The 20,716-nt window shown below is 38.3% G+C and overlaps 2 protein-coding genes across 5 annotated transcripts; one reads left to right on the top strand and one right to left on the bottom strand.

The window, feature by feature from the left end:
* Positions 1–1,052: 1,052 nt before the first annotated feature.
* On the top strand, positions 1,053–7,007 carry LOC103700767 (receptor-like serine/threonine-protein kinase SD1-7). Of its 2 annotated transcripts, none has more exons than XM_039125859.2 (7): positions 1,053–2,522; positions 3,820–3,957; positions 4,034–4,203; positions 4,571–4,781; positions 6,019–6,256; positions 6,372–6,522; positions 6,615–7,007. In XM_039125859.2, the coding sequence occupies exons 1-7, from the start codon at positions 1,250–1,252 to the stop codon at positions 6,921–6,923; spliced, it is 2,490 nt and encodes an 829-aa protein (XP_038981787.1). In that variant the 5' UTR covers positions 1,053–1,249; the 3' UTR covers positions 6,924–7,007. The 2 variants fall into 2 exon arrangements, with proteins under 2 accessions (XP_038981787.1, XP_088557197.2); XM_088701071.2 differs by having other exon boundaries at positions 1,215–2,522; positions 4,540–4,781.
* A 578-nt stretch (positions 7,008–7,585) lies between these two features.
* On the bottom strand, positions 7,586–20,163 carry LOC103695871 (uncharacterized). Of its 3 annotated transcripts, none has more exons than XM_008777304.5 (6): positions 19,749–20,163; positions 18,816–19,054; positions 18,480–18,738; positions 8,327–8,506; positions 8,052–8,207; positions 7,586–7,969 (listed from the first exon to the last, which is right to left on the bottom strand). In XM_008777304.5, exons 1-6 carry the CDS (start codon positions 19,776–19,778, stop codon positions 7,778–7,780), a joined length of 1,056 nt encoding a protein of 351 aa, XP_008775526.2. In that variant the 5' UTR covers positions 19,779–20,163; the 3' UTR covers positions 7,586–7,777. The 3 variants fall into 3 exon arrangements, with proteins under 3 accessions (XP_008775526.2, XP_008775528.2, XP_017702535.2); XM_008777306.5 differs by having other exon boundaries at positions 18,816–19,085; positions 19,749–20,162; XM_017847046.5 differs by lacking the exon at positions 18,816–19,054.
* Between the last annotated feature and the right edge of the window lie 553 nt (positions 20,164–20,716).

Genomic DNA, 20,716 nt, shown 5'->3' on the forward strand with positions numbered 1-20,716 from the left:
CGCTTTTAAGCGTCGGCATAGTCCAATAGAAACATCCGTGTGAAGCGTCGGTCGAAGTATGCCGACGCTTTTAAGCATCGGGTATCTCCAAACGGAACGACGCTTAAAAGCGTCGGCATAGAGCGACGACGCTTTTTTGACGCGTCGGCCTAAACCGGACCCACGCCCACCTGCCCGACGTCGGACCCACGCTTCGGGGAGCGTGGGTGGGAAATTCTCCGACGCTTAAAAGCGTCGGTATAGACGAAATATAGCGCCGGGAGATATCAATTCTTTTGTAGTGGCGACAGTTTATACTAGTCCTCGGGGACTTCCATCAATGTTAAGAGTCTTGAAATTTGATATCTCGTAGCTATCTCATCTAATTCCTAGAAAGCCTGATGGTCATATTATATTCCAAGATTAGTTTGAACATTGAGTCAACCTTGCTATCTCATCTAAATTCCAGCAGAGCTGCAGTCTTTTTTTTTTTTTCTTTAATGAAACAGTAGGGCTGCAGTCTTAACTATAAAAGATGACTACTTGTGTCACCCAGTTAGGTGTCTATTAGTTTGAACATTGAGTCCACGGAGCTACATACCATCCTCCATTGTCGTGATATGCTGATGCATGCTGGTCCCCACGTTCGTAGAAATAAGCACCAGGAATAGGAATATCTCAAGGACCTGTAAACACCAACGGGTGCAGATGAAAGAGCTTCATCACTCCGTATGATATCAGCCATCGAATTCGTTCAATGCCGAAATAGTGGACCCTGATTGGCTGGTCGTAGTATGCCGTGCTTCTCATGACAGTGGGCCACGATATATTATTCCGTGTATCATGAACTTTCAGCTCATCACCACACAAGTCTTTGAGCCGACAATCAATTGGTCTCCTCTGTAATCGCCACCAAAGGAATCATAAGCCGTCCGTCCCCCGCAAGCTAGTGTTGTGCTCATCCCGGTTTACCATATCCACTTCCACCGCCGTGATCAAATCGTGGAGTCACCAAGTTCCAGCTTCAACGGTCATTATTTTATATGATAAACCTTAACGCACTGCACCAGGTCTGACTCCATTCCACCATTTGCCATATGAAACGGTCCAGACAAGAGAGATTAAAAAATGATGATTATAGGTTAGATGATCCTTTCTTATCATTATTAGCTTTTTACTTAATCATCCGATCAAGGTTCGGTAGTGCAATCCCAGAATAAATAGAACGTTTCTTCTTTTTCCTTTGCACCAAATTAAGCCATTTGGAAACATGAGAAGGCCTCCCGTATTCCAATCACTACTCTTCCTCCTTTCCTCTCTCTTCTCTCTCTCCGTTGGAAGCGACATCCTGACTCCAACCCAGCCCCTCCGCGACGGCCAAATCCTGATCTCCGCCGGTGGGATCTTCGAATTAGGCTTCTTCAGTCCCATCAACTCCAACAACCGCTATGTAGGCATATGGTACCGCAAGGTCTCAGTACAGACCGTCGTGTGGGTCGCCAACCGCCAGCACCCGATCTCCGAGCCCAAGGGAAGCTTATCAATCACCGCCAACGGAACGCTCGTCGTCACCGACCAGAACTCCACGGCCGTCTGGTCCGCGGGCTCATCGGGCCTAGCCAGCCCAGTCGCACAACTCTTAGACAGCGGCAATTTCATCGTAAAAGAAGCTAATGGTGATAGCAATGATCCTGGTAGCTTCGCATGGCAGAGCTTCGACTACCCGACCGACACGCTGCTCCCGGGCATGAAGCTCGGGTGGAACTTGACCAGCCATTTGAACCGCAACCTGACGGCATGGACCGATCCTAGCGACCCGGCACCGGGCTACTACTCCATGGCGCTGGACGTCGAGGGCGACCCCGAGATATTCTTATGGGCCGGCGCGCACCGGCTCTGGCGCACGGGGCCATGGGTCGGCCAAAGGTTCAGCGGCATCCCGGAGATGAAGACGTATAGCATGTTCACCTTCGACTTTGTCATGGACCGGGATGAAATCTACTACGCATTCAACATCCTCAACGGATCGGTCATCTCGAGGCTGATCGTGAACCAGTCCGGCGTGACCCAACGACTGGTCTGGCTTGACCAGAGCCAAGTGTGGAGCATCTTCTGGTTTGCTCCCAAGGACCAGTGTGACGGCGTGTCGCCGTGCGGTCCATTCGGGCTCTGCGACACCAACAACTCGCCGATATGCGACTGCTTGCAGGGGTTCGAGCCCAGGTCGCCGACGAATTGGGCTCTGAGGGATGGGTCGGATGGGTGCAAAAGGAAGACAGCACTGGATTGTCGGAATGGGACCGACGGCTTCGTGACGGTGAACGAGGTGAAGCTACCCGACACGTCGAACTCGACCGTCGACATGAGCTTGAATTTAGATCAGTGCAGGGCTATGTGTTTGAGGAATTGTTCGTGCACGGCTTATGCTAGTGCTAACTCCAGTGGCGGGGGGTGCATAACTTGGACTACCGAACTCACTGATCTTAGGGTGTTCACGTTTGGTGGACAGGATATCTACGTCCGGCTAGCAGCCGCCGATCTAGGTACGTTCTGTTTCGTTGCTTAAGATAAATAGTGATAATTTAGATGAAATATTACAATTAAAAAAGAACTTTTTTAGATGAGATATAACTTGGGTTACTGGGAGCTGAAGTCCAGCGAACATCAAGCCCGGCTCTTGTTTGCATCGATTCTGTATGGAGCTTACACATTGCTAATGGTGTGTATAATCCAGGGCCACCGAAGTGGCAACGAGTGGAATTTGGTGTAGTAGACCCCAGCCTAGAGGTCTAGCTGGAGGAAAGCAGAGTCTCCAAAACCAAGGGGGGTTCTATCCAAACAAATGCAAATTGTCTTTTTTATTTGCAAGGAAGTCGACGTCTTTGACTTTAGTGCTATTGTATGTATTTATGCCCAAGTGGTATGAGCATTCCACCACAGCAGACAAAACAAACAAACTAAAAAAAAAAGCGCGAGAAGCCGACCTCTCTGACTTTAGTGCTATGTTCGTTTCATCTACTATAAAAATTTCGCCTGGAAGTTACGACAGAAGCTTCCCTTTAGATTTTAGTTGGGCGTTGGAAAATAGAAATACGATAATATCCTCGACTGGAGGAAAATTTACCAGTTTATAACCTTGTACTATTAGAGTTTGTCAGGTCCTGTAAGACCAGGGTATTTATCAGGAGTAACACCTCTATAACTTTAGACAATGTGCCAATATCTGATAAAAAGGTCAGAATGCCGTCAAGAGAACGCAATTCCTAGAGTTTACTTTTCAGAAACTACTTTCTAAATTTTCTCCAACGCCCTGTTGTATTCAGATTGTTTCACCGTTTGCAGTGTTAGCTATTTTGCAAACCGTCTTCTGTGCTTCCCAGGAACATATCTCCACCACTTCTATGGTCCTGGAGAGATGAGAATGAACAACGGAAAGTTGTTTTATACCTACAGATTTGACTGACGTTGATTAGATGTACAGTGTATATAAAACATGACATTAGTTTATAAAGACGCCAATGACATTAATATACAAAAATTTCCAATTATAAAGACACCTGTTCTACATTGGCCAGAATGTAGTTTCGGTATGAAAATTTTTATCTATAATCTGATTTCTTGTGGTTTCTTCTCATAATCTCACGACCTTAGATCATGATAGCAGTACATCCGAAAAGTCATACTCCATGAAACAGATCCTGCCCCAAGGGAACCCGGACCCCACAAGTTTGGTTGCGTTGCTGAAGTAGCTAAGCAACAACTATTGTAGTTTGAGAAGGACTGACAACTAACAGAAAGAAAACAAATTCTTGTATTCATACAATGGCAGTGACGTTTCAGGTTCGGCATCAAAACATTCACACCAGAGCGGAATAGCTGCCATCGTGGTGGGCTCTGTTCTGGGAACTCTACTGCTTGGCTGGATTGGTTCTTGCATTTGGTATAAGAAGAGGAGGAGGAGGAGGAGAAGAAAACAGGGTACAATTAAACCTTCAACATCATAATAAATTAATGTAATATAAGGCTCATGCTGACAATTATTTGTGTTCAACAGCTATGTCCATGTTAGGTACCAGTTCCTTCGCCAATAACTACATCAATGAAGGCACTGAAGGAAAGGAGTTGGATCTGCCTTTGTATGATTTGGGTACAATTATAGCAGCGACTGATAACTTCTCTATCAAAAACAAGCTTGGTGAAGGTGGCTTTGGCCCTGTATACATGGTATGCTCTCTGTCCAAGAACAGAACTTTATAGAACGTCATTACTAGGAAATCAGTACCAGGATGGAAGGAGAGATAAGTGAGATCAAATTATACTAATTGCAATCTGGATGATGTGAATTCCCTTTCATGAGAAAATGGTTAGGTGACATGTTTAGCAAGATAATTGCTGTCATGTGGGGGTTTTGACTCTATACATGAAAAAAAAAAAAAAAAAAAAAGTCACTATGAGGTTCTTGATCAGTGTCTGGTTCTAAAGTCAGTATTCTAGATACATGTTGGTTTCGTCTGGACCTTGATATCTGTTTGATACCCCCCCTGTTCAATATACTAGCAGTGTCTCATAATGCTGGATGTGGAGCATTCAGGGAAACCTGGGGGAGGAACAAGAAATAGCTGTGAAGAGGCTTGCAAAGACTTCAGTGCAAGGCATCGATGAGTTCAAGAATGAGGTGACGCTCATTGCCAAGCTTCAGCACCGGAACCTTGTTCGGCTTCTTGGCTGCTGCATCCAAGGAGAGGAAAGGATGTTAATCTATGAGTACATGCCTAATAAAAGCTTGGATGCCTTCCTATTTGGTTAGTAAATCTTTTTCTCCCCTCTGACCCGCCACTTAATATCTCATTAGCAATGTCATGATTAAGTGTTATTATTCCTCTTGTAAAACTAACATTCAAATCAGTACTAAGCTTTTCCATTTTTTCGGTAGAGGACTAAGGCCCTGTTTGGGGGAGCTGTTAGCAGTAGAGCTGTTGGAAGTAGAGCGTTTATAAAAATCTGTTTGCTATTTGGTAACTACATTTCTAAAGTGCTATGGCATTTTAACATGTGTTTGGTAAACAAACTGAGAAAGTACTTTTATATGACAAAATAACCATAAAGAACATTATCGGTATTATATAATAAAGCATAATAAAATATAATATGTATTAATACATAAATATATGATATAGTATAATATTAATATAATATAATATTATATTATTATAAGATAGTACTATAACATTATGTATTATAGAATAATAATTTAATATAATATTAAATTATTTAACATAACATATCAATGTATTATGATATAATATAATATAATATTATATTTATAGTATAATACAATAATAAATATATAAAATATTATAATTATTAGTGTAAATTAATTTTTTATCATTCTAATGACCATTTATCTCTCTAATAAATAGAGAGAAAGGAAGAAGAAGATTGAGAGGGAAAGGGAGAAAGGAAGAGGCGGGATAAGGGTTTTGGGGGAAAAAGTGTGATTTAAATGGGGGTATTTTGGTCCAAAAAACAGCTTCCCGACAAAGCTGAAAATAGCATTTTCGGAAAGCTCCAAATTGGAGCTTCTTCCGAAAAGCTATTTTCAGCTTATCGCAAAAGCTGAAACAGTTTTCCGAAAATTTTACCAAACACCATTTTTTATCTAAAAGTACTTTTGGATAATAAGTATTGTGGACTCAAAGTGACGTTCTCTAATCAGCTTTCTTAACTGAAATGCCATTTCAAAAAGAGAGAACACTCAAAACACCACTTTCTTAGCTCGAGTTGAAAATTTTGGTTAGATTTCTCAACCAGATGTGTGGTAGGGTTGCCAAGCCCCATCAAGTTGAGCATAGGCTTGTCACAGTGATGCTTCTCAAGCTATTACAGTTTAATCAATCTTTACCAGCATGAGTCTCACAATACCCAGCAGTTCATTTGTTACCAACGTTGATGGCTTTTGGACTGCATGCATTCTTTTGCTCACTAAATTTTACTCCGAGTAATAGCATACAAAAGTTAACGCAACTAATTTTTCATCAGACAAAGCTAAAGCTGCACTGCTGGATTGGCAAACCCGCTACAACATTATATTAGGGATCGCCCGTGGGCTTCTCTATCTCCACCAAGATTCTAGATTAAGAATTATCCACAGGGATCTCAAAGCTAGCAACATTCTACTTGACAAAGAGATGAACCCCAAAATTTCGGACTTCGGCTTGGCAAGAATATTTGGGGGGGATGAGGCAGAAGTAAATACACACCGAGTGGTTGGTACCTAGTAAGTATTTTGAAGTATTTATTTGTACAAAATTTGCTCAAGAAAAGTATTTTATTGTACATATAATATTCTATATTGAAAATCTAATAGTTCAATCACCTTAATGATAATGCAGCGGATACATGTCTCCTGAGTATGCCATGGATGGTATCTTCTCAGTGAAATCTGATGTATTTAGCTTTGGTGTTTTAGTACTTGAAATCATAAGTAGCAAGAAAAATAGAGGGGTTTATCTCTCCAACCGCCATATAAATCTTCTAGGACATGTAAGTATAAAAAAAGGTCCTTCAATTAGATGCTCTATTTATTTATTTTTTTAAGAAAAAAGAATTAATGACATTTGCTGCACATTTTTCAGGCATGGAATTCATGGAAAGAAGGGAATGGCTTGGAACTAGTGGATGAATCAATAGGTTACTCATTTCCCGTGGCTGAAGTGTTGAGGTGCATAAAGGTGGGTCTCTTGTGTGTTCAAGAACACCCGGAGGACAGGCCAGCAATGTCGACTGTAGTGTTGATGCTAGGCAGCGAGAGCAGCAGTCTCCCATACCCTAAACCACCTGGTTTTGTTGCAAACAAAGGCCCCACTGAAATTGTTTCATCATCAAGCAAGCAAGATTCGCTAACTATAAATGACTTATCAGTTACAGTATTTGAAGGTCGATAAAAGATGTCAGGGTGAATGCAACCATAAGAAATTGTAAATTTTCTAATTTGGAATAGAAAAGTGGATGTATCAAAATCCGTACAAGCTTGTGTTCAGTCTTAGCTGGATCGATCTTTGATACTTATATAGGATCAAGAAACCTAAATAATACCTTCCGGCTAACCATTTTAGATAAAATTCTAAGTTGTTAAATATGATATCATAGCAAATTCGACCCATAATCTATATAGATTAGGAAATACTGCAGCACAAAACCATTTAAATTTGAATGAATTTGAACCCTTAGTCTAACGAGGACACCCGTATAGACATGTGTTTAGTTCCACATCGGTTACTCACTGGATAAATCTAAGTATTTATACATAATCAAAAATTTCAAATAATACTTTTTAGCTAGCTATTTTGGGTAAAGCCCTAGGTTGTTACATGATGCCAACCTACTAATTCTTTTAAATTTTGCCTTGTTTTCTTGGACCAACCTGATTGTTCTAAATCCATCACTCCTTTATGGGCTGGGTGTGCACAATCCTTTGGCTCCAAAAGAGCTATATCATCTGATATCACCGAATCAACAGCTCAAGCTAGTTTCAACCTAATAGATTCATTTGTCTAAAAAAAGAAAATCAGATTTGAAAACTTGAAAATAAGCATAGGGACAAAAATTGCTGCCAATTTTCATTTTTATTGCTCAAATATAAATTAGAACGTTCTGCAAAGTGGGAAAAAACATCTCTCTGTAAACCTGTATAAGAATTTCTGTTAGGATAAAAATAATCAAAATTTCTTCAACGGGAGGCACCAGCATGCAAGGGCAAAAAAAGAACCGACGATAAGTTATTTACAACCAGCCGCGCCTAGCTGATGGTTTCTTGCTGCATTTGATAGTCAGCATGCAAGAAGCTCTCATATTCTGTTCCCTTCAGAGTATCATAGACAGCATCCCAGTTTTCAACCTGATCAGACAATGGTCTCCTGTGGATCTTTACATGACGGCTGGAAAGCTTCCTTTTTGGCAGTCTAAGGAACTTTAGAACATCCTTAACCTTCTGCAGGAAACAAAGAATATTATGGTTAGGCTGGTACAAGTTATATTTGTTTACATTCCCTCTACTTGCTCCCACCACTCACCTTGCGGTTGTTCACAAGATCTTCATAATAGAGAAGAATGTGGCGAGTGCTCTTGAAGTAATCCAGAGCATCAGCACCCCACTTATCCATCTGCTTTAGTTCTGGAACCAATGAATTTACATTGATTGTGGGCTTATATCTTGCAAGTACATCAGCCTGTATGCCATAAACCACCACACATCTCAAGATTCAAGTCTACTATAGGTATCAGAGATTTTTGTTCCTTTTTTTGAGAAAGTACTAATACATCTCGGTATAAAGTGCAAAAGCATGACCTCATCCCTTGAATGCACATGAGCTTTATGGGTCCCATTTAGCTGCTTGGCACCCCGGTCATGCATATTTGCAAGTACTGAAACCATGCGACGAAGTAGATTTCTTCTGAAGAGGAATATTGCAGAGACCCCTCTTTGATTGAAGTATTTAACTATTTCGTCATGATGATGGATGACACCCTGAAGTAGCCATGACAAGAACTTCAGGTGGATGCAACAAATAGTAAGCTCAGGGAGGAAAAAATCTAAATATCACCATGTGACAGCACCAGCAGTGTACAACCAGGCTTCTCATTGGATAATCTCAGTAAATATTAAAAAAAAAGATATATTTAAAAGACACTAGAAAGTACGAGACTTAAAAGACCACAAGCAAAAACTATTTCCCAATTTTATATTTTTCAGGTTTCTGCAAGATAAAAATTAACATATATATATATATGGGGGGGTGTTCTTCATTCTATATGATTTCCATGAGAGGCTTATCCCGGCAGAAAGTTCATTCACTACTCAGAAAACGAAATTTCTCTGATGAAATAACCTTGTCAAGATCTTATTAGGATTGTCGCCAAGAGAACTTGTGAGTTCCAATGTTATAGTAAAGGTTTATGCAACAAAACAATAAGCAACTCTGGGTCATATGTGGGTTCTGTTCATAAGGGGCCTCGTTAACATAATAGTGGGGATGGCAACAAGAACAGCTTGAGCAAGCCCAGCCTAACTCAAGCTCGGCTGGTTTAGTAATTGAGCCAAGCTCCAGTCAGCTAATTTATCTTCAAGAATAACTTGAGCTGCTCATCTAATTTCAAGCAGAACTTAAGCTGCTCATGTACAGCTCATGAGAGCATAAGATCTCTCAAGGATTTCATAAACAGTAATATGAAGGATTTGCTGACAAATGTATGTTATTTCTTTCCATCTTTAGGCAAATGTATGTAGGAGTATCACCATCTTAATGTAAGCTTAGGTTCGTCTTATCATAAAATGCTCTTCACAGTGACATTACTCTAGAAAAACTCAAGTGCTCAATCATTTCTCTAGTTAAAGGAAAATAAAGAAGTCAGAGAAGGGAATAAGTTGGAATCCTCCCTATTACCGTTGCCCCACCATTGTGTCGAGCAGTGACATGTATCAGTCTGTTCTGACTGGTATACACCATATTGGGCCAAAATGGACTCCCAACACTAGGTTGGCACAGAATATTTTTTTTAAGTCTTTGCTATTTTTTTATGAAGAGATGAGCCTTTCAAGTCTTTTAGCATTGGGAATTTTGCATTTATAGCTCCATAAACTTATCTTTACACAAACATCATTTCAAACATTCTGTATTTGCATAAACACCCTCCTAGTCAACTATATGCCTGAAAGACTTGAGAACCAGCCATTTTCATGGAAATGACACATTTTCCCTTGTGTAGAACAAACGCCCACCTTATGTAATATAACATATCCATCTGATCCCCCAAAATCTTTTAAGAGAACTATTTATTAGATCTCCCCCTCCTGGTATCGTCTACATGACATCCAAAATTCTAGGGTTGAAAAAAATGGGAATTGGTTCAAACTTGAAATTGATTGGCTCCTGAACTGTGTTTGCTTTAGGCGAAGTGAGACTGCCAATCCCCAGCTCAACCATCCCAGCCATCGGGCTCCCCCTGACCTTCTGCAGTTTAGGCTTCAACTCCGACTCGATCATGAGCTTGGTGTAGTCCAATCAGACACTGTTTACCGGCTTGTCCATTTGGCAAAAGTTGGTAGGGGCAGTATTGACAAATGTTGTTGGGCACCATTTCAAAGCCCATAATTTCCTCATCAAGATCCTCTTTATCACCGGCAGCGCCACCATCCGCTTCAATCCAAAGTTGAGTTGTAAGGGGATGGAGAGGTAGGATCGTGCTTTAATGATGTTGAGGGAGGAAGAAAAGATGGGGAATGGGTGGCGGAGATGGTGGAGCTAAGGTCAAAGAGAGAGATCTAGAGGGCTTTGGTCTCACAAGCAAAGGCATCAGAGATCCAGGAGTTGAGGAAGGGCACGACAAGACTAGGGACTGAAGGTGGAGCAGCACAGCAGCATAGTTCTCCAACATCATCATTCTCTCCGATCTAAGAAAAACTTCAGGTAGGAATTTTTGAATTAGGGTAGGTTCCATTAGATTTCGAGATCAATCGAAGGGATTTGAGTTGAAACTAAAGGAGGATTTTAGGGAGAAGTGGAAAGGGGTTAGAGGAAGAAGGGGAGAAGAGCTAGGGATATGACCCACGGCTCCACCGACCATAAGAAGTTAGTCTCATTGGGGTTCATCAAACTCCACACTTGTGCTAGACCTTACTTGACATTCCATCATCAAATCCTTCGTCACAACCAAAGTCAGCAGTGCCAAGCCAACTCCACCTCCGCCAACTTCATCACCATCAACCTCCAGACCAGACCAACATTGTCGATGCTGCCCTCTTCTCCGGCTCCATCCGCAAGCTCCTCTTCCTTGGCTCCTACATCTACCTCAAGCTTTCCCCTCAGCCCATCCCTAAGCCCAACCTAAAGCCCTAGCACGCCCACCCTTCGCTCAAAGGTAATTATACTAGTTATGACAAAATTATATTTTAAGTACAAGTAAATGATTGTAATCCTTGGTAGGCTCACGACTGCTAACGATAGCTAACTATAAGGTCAATCCTGCTAAACAAAGATAATAATATTTGTAATGGAATGTGCTAAAAATGAAAATTTATAGGGTTATACATGCAAACCTCAAAATTTGGAGCATAGATGCAAAAAATTCTTCAATAATTTGTTGCAGCATAGCATTGCATTTACATCAACACAGCATGGTAAGGCAAACATGCATTCCAACTATTGGCATCCAACACTAGGTTGGCATGATACATATTAAGTCATTCTTTTTTTAATAATTTAAAAAGAATTTTTTTGTTTTAACATAATTTAGCATAGTTGTCACAAGCCAATACACCCCATACTAGACCAGTGGCACTTAAGTTCTTTCCAAATATCATCACTAGCATGATTTCCTTGTTAACTACTTTTGCAACTCTCTCCCAAAATGGCTACTTTCTCTTCCTTTTCCTAATTTCTTTCTTTTTCTCCTATATTACTTTTCCTTTTTTGTTTTTGCAAGATTCACTAGTTTGGAGAATACACTGAAGAATCCACACTAGATATAGCAAGGAGTTAGATTTTGATGCATATAGGATACATAATAAGGCTCTAATACAAATTGATATAAACAAAGAAGGGCACCACTTTTGCGGGGTGTGTCAAGACACAGCTTCACAATTCAAACCAACCTAGTCTGATGTTCCTTAATTTTTGTAAGCATGAGTTGCTTCTTGTACACAAGCATATGACCAACCAACCATCTCCATCATCACCATCATAGATGCCAAATTTGATCATATTCCATCAGTGGTAGCGGGTTGGCAATTGATGAATGACAATGAATGTGAAAGACAGTATGCAAGATAACCACCATGCGGTGATAGGGTATGACTAGCAGCAAAGCAATGCATGAGACTTGTGGCTGCCGATTATAGCAGAGAGTGGAGGTGATGATCATTGCGAGTGCATGGTTATGAGAAGAACATGGAATTTAGGATAAAAAACACTATTTTTGAAGAAGAACAGTAATTATCCTCTGATCATCAAAGTTGTAAGGAGATGTCTAGCATCCAAAAAAAAGAGTAGCACAAAAAAGCATTCCTGGTAAAAACACTATGAAAATCAGATCTTAGGATCTAACACTAAAAGCACACTACCAAAAAGTGCTCCGAAATATAGTCTACAATTATCTAGCTTCTTTTGGAAGTTCTATAAATTCTCACTTCCCAAACTTCAAACCAGATAACATACAGGATGAGGCATCAACCTATTTTAGTTTCCTCAGGTACAAAAATTATAATGAGGGTGTAACTAGCAGTAGCTTGACAAATATTTAGTCAGCCCTCAGTATATAAGGTCTACACCAAGAAATTAACCATCCATACATAGCTTCTTGCACGTCCCAAAAAAAATTCCAAGAAGATCGATACAATTCATTCAACTTATATATACTCAAGGTAGATTCTGATAATCACATGTTTAGGTTCTCTCTCTTCACTCTAAATCGTTTTGTCTACTACCTAAGTAATAGAGTAGCCTCAACATCACTAATAAAAAATGTTTGAGGTATATTCTGTTAGTACTTAGTAACATGTTTCGATTCTCTCTCTTCTCTCTAAATCATTATGTCTACTACCTAAGTAATAGAGTGGCCTCATTAAGCCTTCCCATCATGAATCAAAATGCTTAAGTTGGGGAAGAATTAGTTGGAAGCTAATTACCCATATGAAGTTCATTATTGGATGGAGCAAATGGCAAATTTGAAAATGGAATGGTATTTGGAAAAATAAATTTCCTCTTATGCTAAAATTATTTATTTAAAAAGCTTCATAGTCATTGTTTTACCTACATCTATACGCTATCAATGAAGTAAGCCTTACTGAGTTATCAGACCACAAATCCATTTTGCAGGAGTATAATGGAGAAATTGATCCTATGTTTATACAGCCCTTTAAAGCACTCCAGTTTGTGAAGAAAAAAGTTATGAAGACATAGAAGGAAAGGAACTTCAACAACCATTTACAGAAACATAATGAATGTCAGAATAATCAAATGAAATATCTTCTGACAAATGTAAACAACCATTTATGAAAACATAATGAATCTCAGAATAATCAAATGAAACAATTTTTGAAAAATGTACAGCAACAAACATAGTACTTACCATGTGATTGTTGAATATTTCAACAATGTATGAGAATTTGGATCCCTCTAGTTTTTGCAATTCAACTAAATTTGTACAAAAATCATAAAAAGGAACAAAATTATGAAAGAATTCAGAAAATAATTTCAAAAGAGTTTTTTTTTTTTGGTGCAAAACGAGTTATTTTTCAAAATATCATGTTTTGAGTGGAAGAAATTGTTTAATGCTAGATTACAATCCAACATATGCCAATGGAGATTTCTACAAAATTTTGGCTTTAGGATAGCCAAATGTATGCAAGATTTCTACTTTTACTTTACACATCTTTAGATTTTGAAATTATAATGCTTCTAAATATCCTTAAAACTTGCAAACTCTAAGTTTCATATAAAACTGCATCTGTCCCTTACAGAAATGAAGGAATTCTAAAGAAGGAAAAAGCATAAAAAAACCTATATATGTAATAAATTTAAGCCCGTTAGTTTTGGTTGAAACTCACACCAACATGAATGTTGGATTGGACTGGACATTAAAATTTTGGTTTTAAGGTCTTAAACTAAACTTCAAATCATGATTTGGAAAAAGAGATTTTTGTAGAAAATATATGAAAGTTTTTACACCTTCCAGTACTTAATTAACAAGGTTATAGAGGGAGCTATAAAAATTAAAATTATTGAAGAAACAAATGAAGGAAGAAACAAACCATAAGACAAGTCTATGAAGTTCTTCAGTAATGCCTTTTTGATTCTGACAAATAGACCAGAGGGTGATGGTGTCTTAATAAATTAAAAAAAAAAGCCAAAATTCTTAGGTGCAGCAAATTCCATAGCTTGGCATCAGGGAAACATCTTGACTGAGTTACATGCTGTCCTGGCAGTACTATAAGAGGCAGCAGACCAAAATATAAAGGAGCCATTGGTTTATAATAATGCTCGAGAAGCTGTTGGATGGTGCAGAATAATAGAGGCAATTTCAGAAGTTGTTGTAGCCCGCATTTGGTAGGGGGGATAAGTGGGGATATCCCCCAAAATAGGGATATCTTGCCAAACATCTAAACACACTCAAGAATAGGCTTATTAGGTAAATGCCAAAAGAACAGAGAGAGAGAGAGAGAGAGAGAGAAAAGGGGGGGATAATTCTGTTCCACAAAAATGGCATAGTAGAGTTATCCCGTGGAATAGGGGATACTTATCCATTCTAATTATCATTTTGCCTGTACCGCTCTTTAAACACGCCGAAAAAGTGGGAGGCAATTTTGTCCTTGTGATATAATCAAAATCATTATGAAAACTGATGCATTCACCTAATACACTTGCACTTATCCCTCCAACCAAATGGCAAAAAGAGGCTTATCCTGTGGAATAGTATAAGTGTTGCCCCTTATCTATCCCCTCTAAAAACCGCAGCCTTAGTAGTTCAGTAGAAGGTGATACTAAACAAATTAAACGGCTTATAAAATGGTATAGCAACAGTACTTTTACCTCTCTCTCTCTCTCTCTTCCCCTTAGAGGGAAAAAAAGCAAAAAGGGAAAATATCTTTCGAATCTATAGTTACATAATACGACTGACAAATCAAAGTAAGATAATTCAAAGTTTGATAAGGTATAAAGATCAGCTTCAGTTGGCATCCATCCCTTCTATTGGTGATGAATCCGGGTCAAAGGAAGCATGGACAAGAAAAGCCTGGCTATTAAACCTACAAGACCAATTGTATGCAGCAAACGTAATTTGTTGGTTATGTAACTCGTGCCTATGCAACAGAAAGCATCCTGCCATAGTTATTTTAGGAGTTTTGAAGTTTCAACAAATATTAACAAACAGCAACAAAGCTTAGGTTTAATAGAAGGAATTGCATTCATCTCTAGGTTTACCACAGAGATAAACGGAAACATAATTCTAATATACATAAACTTCTTCAAACAAACAAGGTCATATCTAAATATTAAATACTTTTCTTGACCTAGAACCATAATTCTTTCAAAATCATTTGTCAATTTTTTGATTATTCAGAATTTCATTGAATAAGCTATTTCAACATATTATCCAACTCTCTTGCACAATCTTTCACATGTTCGGTTTTTCAACTAGTCTTAACACATTGTCCTTTGCTTTTATTTCCTTTTTCAATTGTTTCCCTGTCTCAATTATGTAGATATGATAAAGGTATAAGCGTGACCTGACTAACGAGAATCTTCAAAATTTATTTCTATAAGAATTCTCATTATACAACTTCTGAATGTGCACATCTTTTCCTAGCATCACCACCTTTTAATTCATTTTATATTTATCTGTACTACTAATTGATTTGCCTCTTTGCAAATACAGTGTTCGCATCTTTTAAGAAAAACCTTTTCTATAGTCATCATAAACTGCACACCTAGCGTTACTAACAAATACTAACAATGTTCAGCGGCTGGTAGAGCATTACAAAGACAACTTGAGTACTCAAATTGCATCACATATTAAAGAAATAACAAGCTCAAAATGCAGATCAGCAATACAAAATAAACATCATAATGCCTAATCCACCCAGAAGGCCAGAACTGCCAAAACATCAAAAATAGTCCATCTATGTTAGCAAGTTGGGCATGTAAATATGATCAAATAGCATAAAACATCAAAACTACAATAGAGGCAAGCAATAATCGATCTCCAGATGCTCAGATGATCCATTATTTATATTGTAAAAAGAAATGTCCAAACTTTTCAAGCATGCCAGTCAGAAATCTTTTCAAAGTTCTAGCATTCTATAGCTTACAAAATTTATTATTACAGACAAGGAAGAAAGTTGATCTCTTTAACAAAACATTCAGATTTCAGTTCCTTCAGACTAGCCCAAATAACAGCAGCAGGTTTCATCATAAGAATCAATGATTGACTGGAAAAGGATAATCAAATCTGAAACTTACTGTAACATGAAAACCATATGTACCAATGACACTGAACAGTTCAAAAGTTAAAATCTTATATCTAAAACAACAAAGACTAACCTAATATAACAAAAGAATGACAGAGAGAACATCAGCAGGCAAGGTAAGTGCCATGATTTTGCACTGATTCTTGGTGATCAATAAGATGTTTATCAAAAATCAGCAGCACAGCTAGAGGAATTGTTCCTATAAAGTCCCATATCCTAACACCAGGAAACAGAGGAAGGGAACATAACAAACGGGCCAAAACCAGAAAAAAAAAACACCTCATTTAAATGAAAACACCAAACCATCCTATCCCTTCTATCATCATGCTTGCCTCCCAACTGAGGAACGACACTGTTAACTTTTCCCAAAATATTAATTGGAAGGCCATATACCAAAGAACAGCCACAGAATACCACACAGTTCAGTCCTCAGATTCATGCTTATGAAATACAAGCTAGGAGAAAATGCCTATACAGGTACAAGCCAACCCTAGCTGTCCTCCCAAAGTTGGACACTATACACCTTTTTGTGAACCCTCTCCAATGCTTCAACTGCACATTCCACAAGAAACATCCTGAGTAACAACCTCCCACCCCACCCCAAACATCCTCCTCCTCTCAAAGCCCCATAATAAATCTTCAAAGAATCTTTCACTCTCCTCCATATATTCATCACCATGTCCCCAACAAGGAAGTTAAATTTCCCAATTTCAATCTTCCCATGTCATAGGCAGGTGCTCCTCCCTCCCCCCCCAAAAACAAAAAATTATCCCATGATGTTTGTATAGAGGGACAACTATCATTATTGGCATCTTAAAAGGTGAAGCATTATCGAAATTGAGACTTTGCATTATTTAGTGCATGTTTGACTGCCTACAAAGTGTTAATTTTCTTCCTAGTTACAGGGCTTCAGTCTCAGACCAGAGTAACTTTATTTAGGAATGTTTCTTATGAGCCTCAATGCACAGAAGAAGACAAAGTTTAGAACCGCAGGTTTATTCTTCTTGCAACCAGTCCACCGGGCAAACAAATCTCTAGCTCACTAACCCAACACCTCCTCAAGAGAAACAGCCAGATATCACTTGTCAAAATGCACCAAATCTCATAATGCATGCAACCATGATATGAGATATACCTGATTTTCTCCATGTTCATTCCCTCTCCATTGCTGAGCAAAATATCACACTCCTTCCTATGCCTGGAATGAAAAATTTTGTAGATCTGTCTGCCCACCATAAAAGAAAAGATGACCAAGAGAAGAAAAAAAAACTCTAAGTTACAAAAACGAAAAAAAAAGGGCTCACCACATTGGCTAAGCTAATTTGTAAATAGTGAAATATCTTTCATGCCCAGTTCAGTATAATATTTGAGCTAAATCCATGGAACTCAAGCATCATCTCCTGCTTCACTAATCCCCAGATCTTTCATTGAAGAAGTACAAAACCATCATTATTATACAATCAATGTGTTACTTCCTTTTTCTGTCCTCATCCTTGCAACACGAAACCAATGCGGATCAAAGATCAAAATCAAATGTTATTTCCCAATTTTACTTAATAGCAAATTTGCCTAGACACATTATCTCCAATTTAGAGCATTTTAATATTCTCCATGACACATCCACAACCTTCTAGCTTTTCTTCAATTGCATCCCAAGCTACTAATTTGTTCCATCCTGTTTCTTATATATCTTGAAGTTGCCTTCCGATAACGATTTGCATTTATATCCTTCTGGTTTAGACACTTCACTTTAGTTTTACTGCCCCATAACCGGTTCCTGAAAAAAATTTCAATCTGATCAAGGCCTTCAGTTTTCCTTACTCCAGACTTGAGAGCAGTTTCATGAAATCTGATCCTACAAAGTCATGTCAAAAAAAAAAATCCACAACAATTCCTGCAATTTAGGTGTCTCCATAAATATAAGGTTCCACTTTTCTAAAGGTTCTTCAAAGTCTTAGTTTCTAGAAAAAAAAATCATTCAAAGCCCAACCATCCACATAATAAGATTTTGCAAAACTAAGTCATTTTTTCTTTACCCAACAAATTCTATTTGTGATGAAGTCTAGATGGTTTAACATCCAAACAGATTCACTCTTTCCCAAGAAAATGAGGTTATGGCTATAAGCAAGAAAAAGCAGTGTAATAAACATATATACTCCTAATGTTAGGAACCAGGAAACACATCTTTCCCATCCCAAAAACCTGAATTCCTGGAGCTCAGAAGCTGATATAGATAGAGAGATTGATGACTGCAATACCATAAAGTCAAACTTCAAAAAAAAAAGGAAAAGAAAAAGAAACCAAACAACAAATTAATTTAGTCTAGGTCCACAGCTTCAATTGAAGCACAAAGTCAAAGTTTGTAGAGAAGGAGAAGAGTGTAGCATTTTTCAATTTCATTACATGATAAAGTTCAGCTGAATTAGGGTCAGATAGGATTCATAATTTAAAAAACAATGTGCAGGATATACGGTTTTACCTGATTAAGCATCCATTTGAAGCCAACAGCAGCTGTGCATTCATTTTTAGAAGCACTACTATACCAGTCCAGATTGTACACTTCATCTAATGTCTGCAAGATAGATGAAATATTACTCCGTCTTTCTTTGACAGAGAAGATCTCACCATTGGAACTAACATTAACATGGCTATTCAACAAGGTCTCAAACCACCCGCTTCCAGACCTCTGCATCGATAAAATTGCAAAGAACCAAACTGGTGTGCACGCACACTCATTCCTGCAAGATTCACCAAAACATGTGTCACATGATTCTGACCAAAGATAATCAATTAACGAACAAGAAACCATCATTACCTACTATAAGTAGTGGGTTCTGGATAGTGCACATAAGGAACCTCGGATTGCGGAATGCCAGGATCAGGACAGGGTTTAGGTTCCTTAAGTCTCAACATAATTGGATTAGGCATTGTGGGGACCCACTTTTGCTTTAAATACAGTATACATATATAAACGCCACTTATCATTACCAAGGCCAACGCAGCCATCCATAACACAAGTGGATATTTCTTCGGAGGCTTTATGAGAAGACTATCCTGCATGAGAAGGATTTGTGGAAAACCAACCCTGTAAGTTTTGCAACTAGTTTAGAAAGATACAGTATCTCCCTCGATTTTTTTTTTTTGCAACCAACAAATCCTTGGAAGAATGCAAAAAGGCTAAATGGAAGTAACCAGATTATGAGACAAGAAGTTCCTAAAAGTATCTTCGCATGACAATGCCTCATAAATCAGAAAGAAATCATGAGCTGAGAGGCTAATGGAAACAAAAGATGATTCAAAACAATGCATTGATCTAAAGTGGTGATCTTTTATGGGAGGGAAACCGTGGAACGTGATCTAAAAAGGTGATCTTTCAAAACAAAGAACTCAATCTTCGAAGCCAAATCAGCCTATCCAAATCTCTGTTTCTCAAAGTCAAGAAATTGAACCAAATGAAAAGGGATAAAAAGGAAAAAAATCTCATATGTTATCTACCCAAAGAACGCCGAGATCAAAACACAAAGCTTTAGCCAAAACGACATGAAGAATTGAAGTAACCACCAGATAGAAACAAATCTACCGAGAAAGCATAAAAAGGATACATCTTGTTCCCAGAATCCAACAAAACAAAAAAAAAGATCCCAAATTTTACATCAAAACGAAATGTTGCAAAACACGGGTTAATCTACTATAAACAAGAAATCAAAAAGGAAAAAAAGGGAACAAGAGTCAGAGATGAAATGATCACCTTATTGAAATAACAGCATTCTTCCATCATTTTTTCCTTCCTCTCTTTCCCTTTCTTGAATCTGTATGGAAAAAGGGCATGGAAAGAACTCCCTATATTCTTCTCCTCCCTCCTTTCTTCCCCTAATCTTCAATTTCTCATCCCCTTCTTCTAGCGCCCTTGTTTCCCCGCTCCTCTTTCTCTTAAAAAAATCAAAGCCCGAACTTGGTTGGGCTCTTCGTTCATCGAGTCGAAGCCTTCTCCTCCTACCCTCCTCCGCTACGAGGCTTCTCTTTCTCTCTCTCTCTCTCTGCCATTTCCCCTTTTTTCGAGCTATAAAAGAGGTTTTTCTTTCTTGCCTTTATTTGTTAGGAGCCGAGAAGGCCGAGGGCGACGGGCTGAGAGAAGTATTAGGAGCTCGAATAAGGTAGGCTGAGAGAAGTACTTAAATTTTTGATAATAAAAAATATGTTTGGTTTGCTTTGAGTTTTTTTAATATTATTTTTTGGCACCGAGGTGACGTGGCCAACGACGAGAGACGGCCGAAGATTAAAAAAAATAGATGAAAAAATAGTTAAAAAAAAAAAAAAAGCATAAAGACATGAAATTGACGACTAGATCGCTTAGCGTCAAATAAAATAGGCCAGGAGCTCCCATGGCTGGGCAAGGGTGACAAGATTGAGGGCAAAATAGGATGGAAGAAAAGCGATCGCATTAAAAAAAAATAAAAATTAATTTTTTAAAAAATAAAAACAAAAATATTTTTATTTTTATTTTCTTAAAAATAATTAAAAAAATTAAAAAATAATTTAAAAAATATCCTTGCTTTTTGTAACATAATTGTTTTATATATATACACCCATTTTTCGGTAGATAAAAAATATCCTTACTTTTTGTAACTCTTAACCTACTTTCTGTTATGATAGGTTATCAATCTACCCATTTTTGCATAGACAAAAAATATCCTTACTTTTTATAACTCTTAAGCG

This window comes from Phoenix dactylifera, chromosome 1 (genome assembly GCF_051530095.1).
Source record: "Phoenix dactylifera cultivar Ajwa chromosome 1, Ajwa_hap1_PhDact_Kaust_v1.1, whole genome shotgun sequence".
NCBI lineage: Eukaryota > Viridiplantae > Streptophyta > Magnoliopsida > Arecales > Arecaceae > Phoenix > Phoenix dactylifera.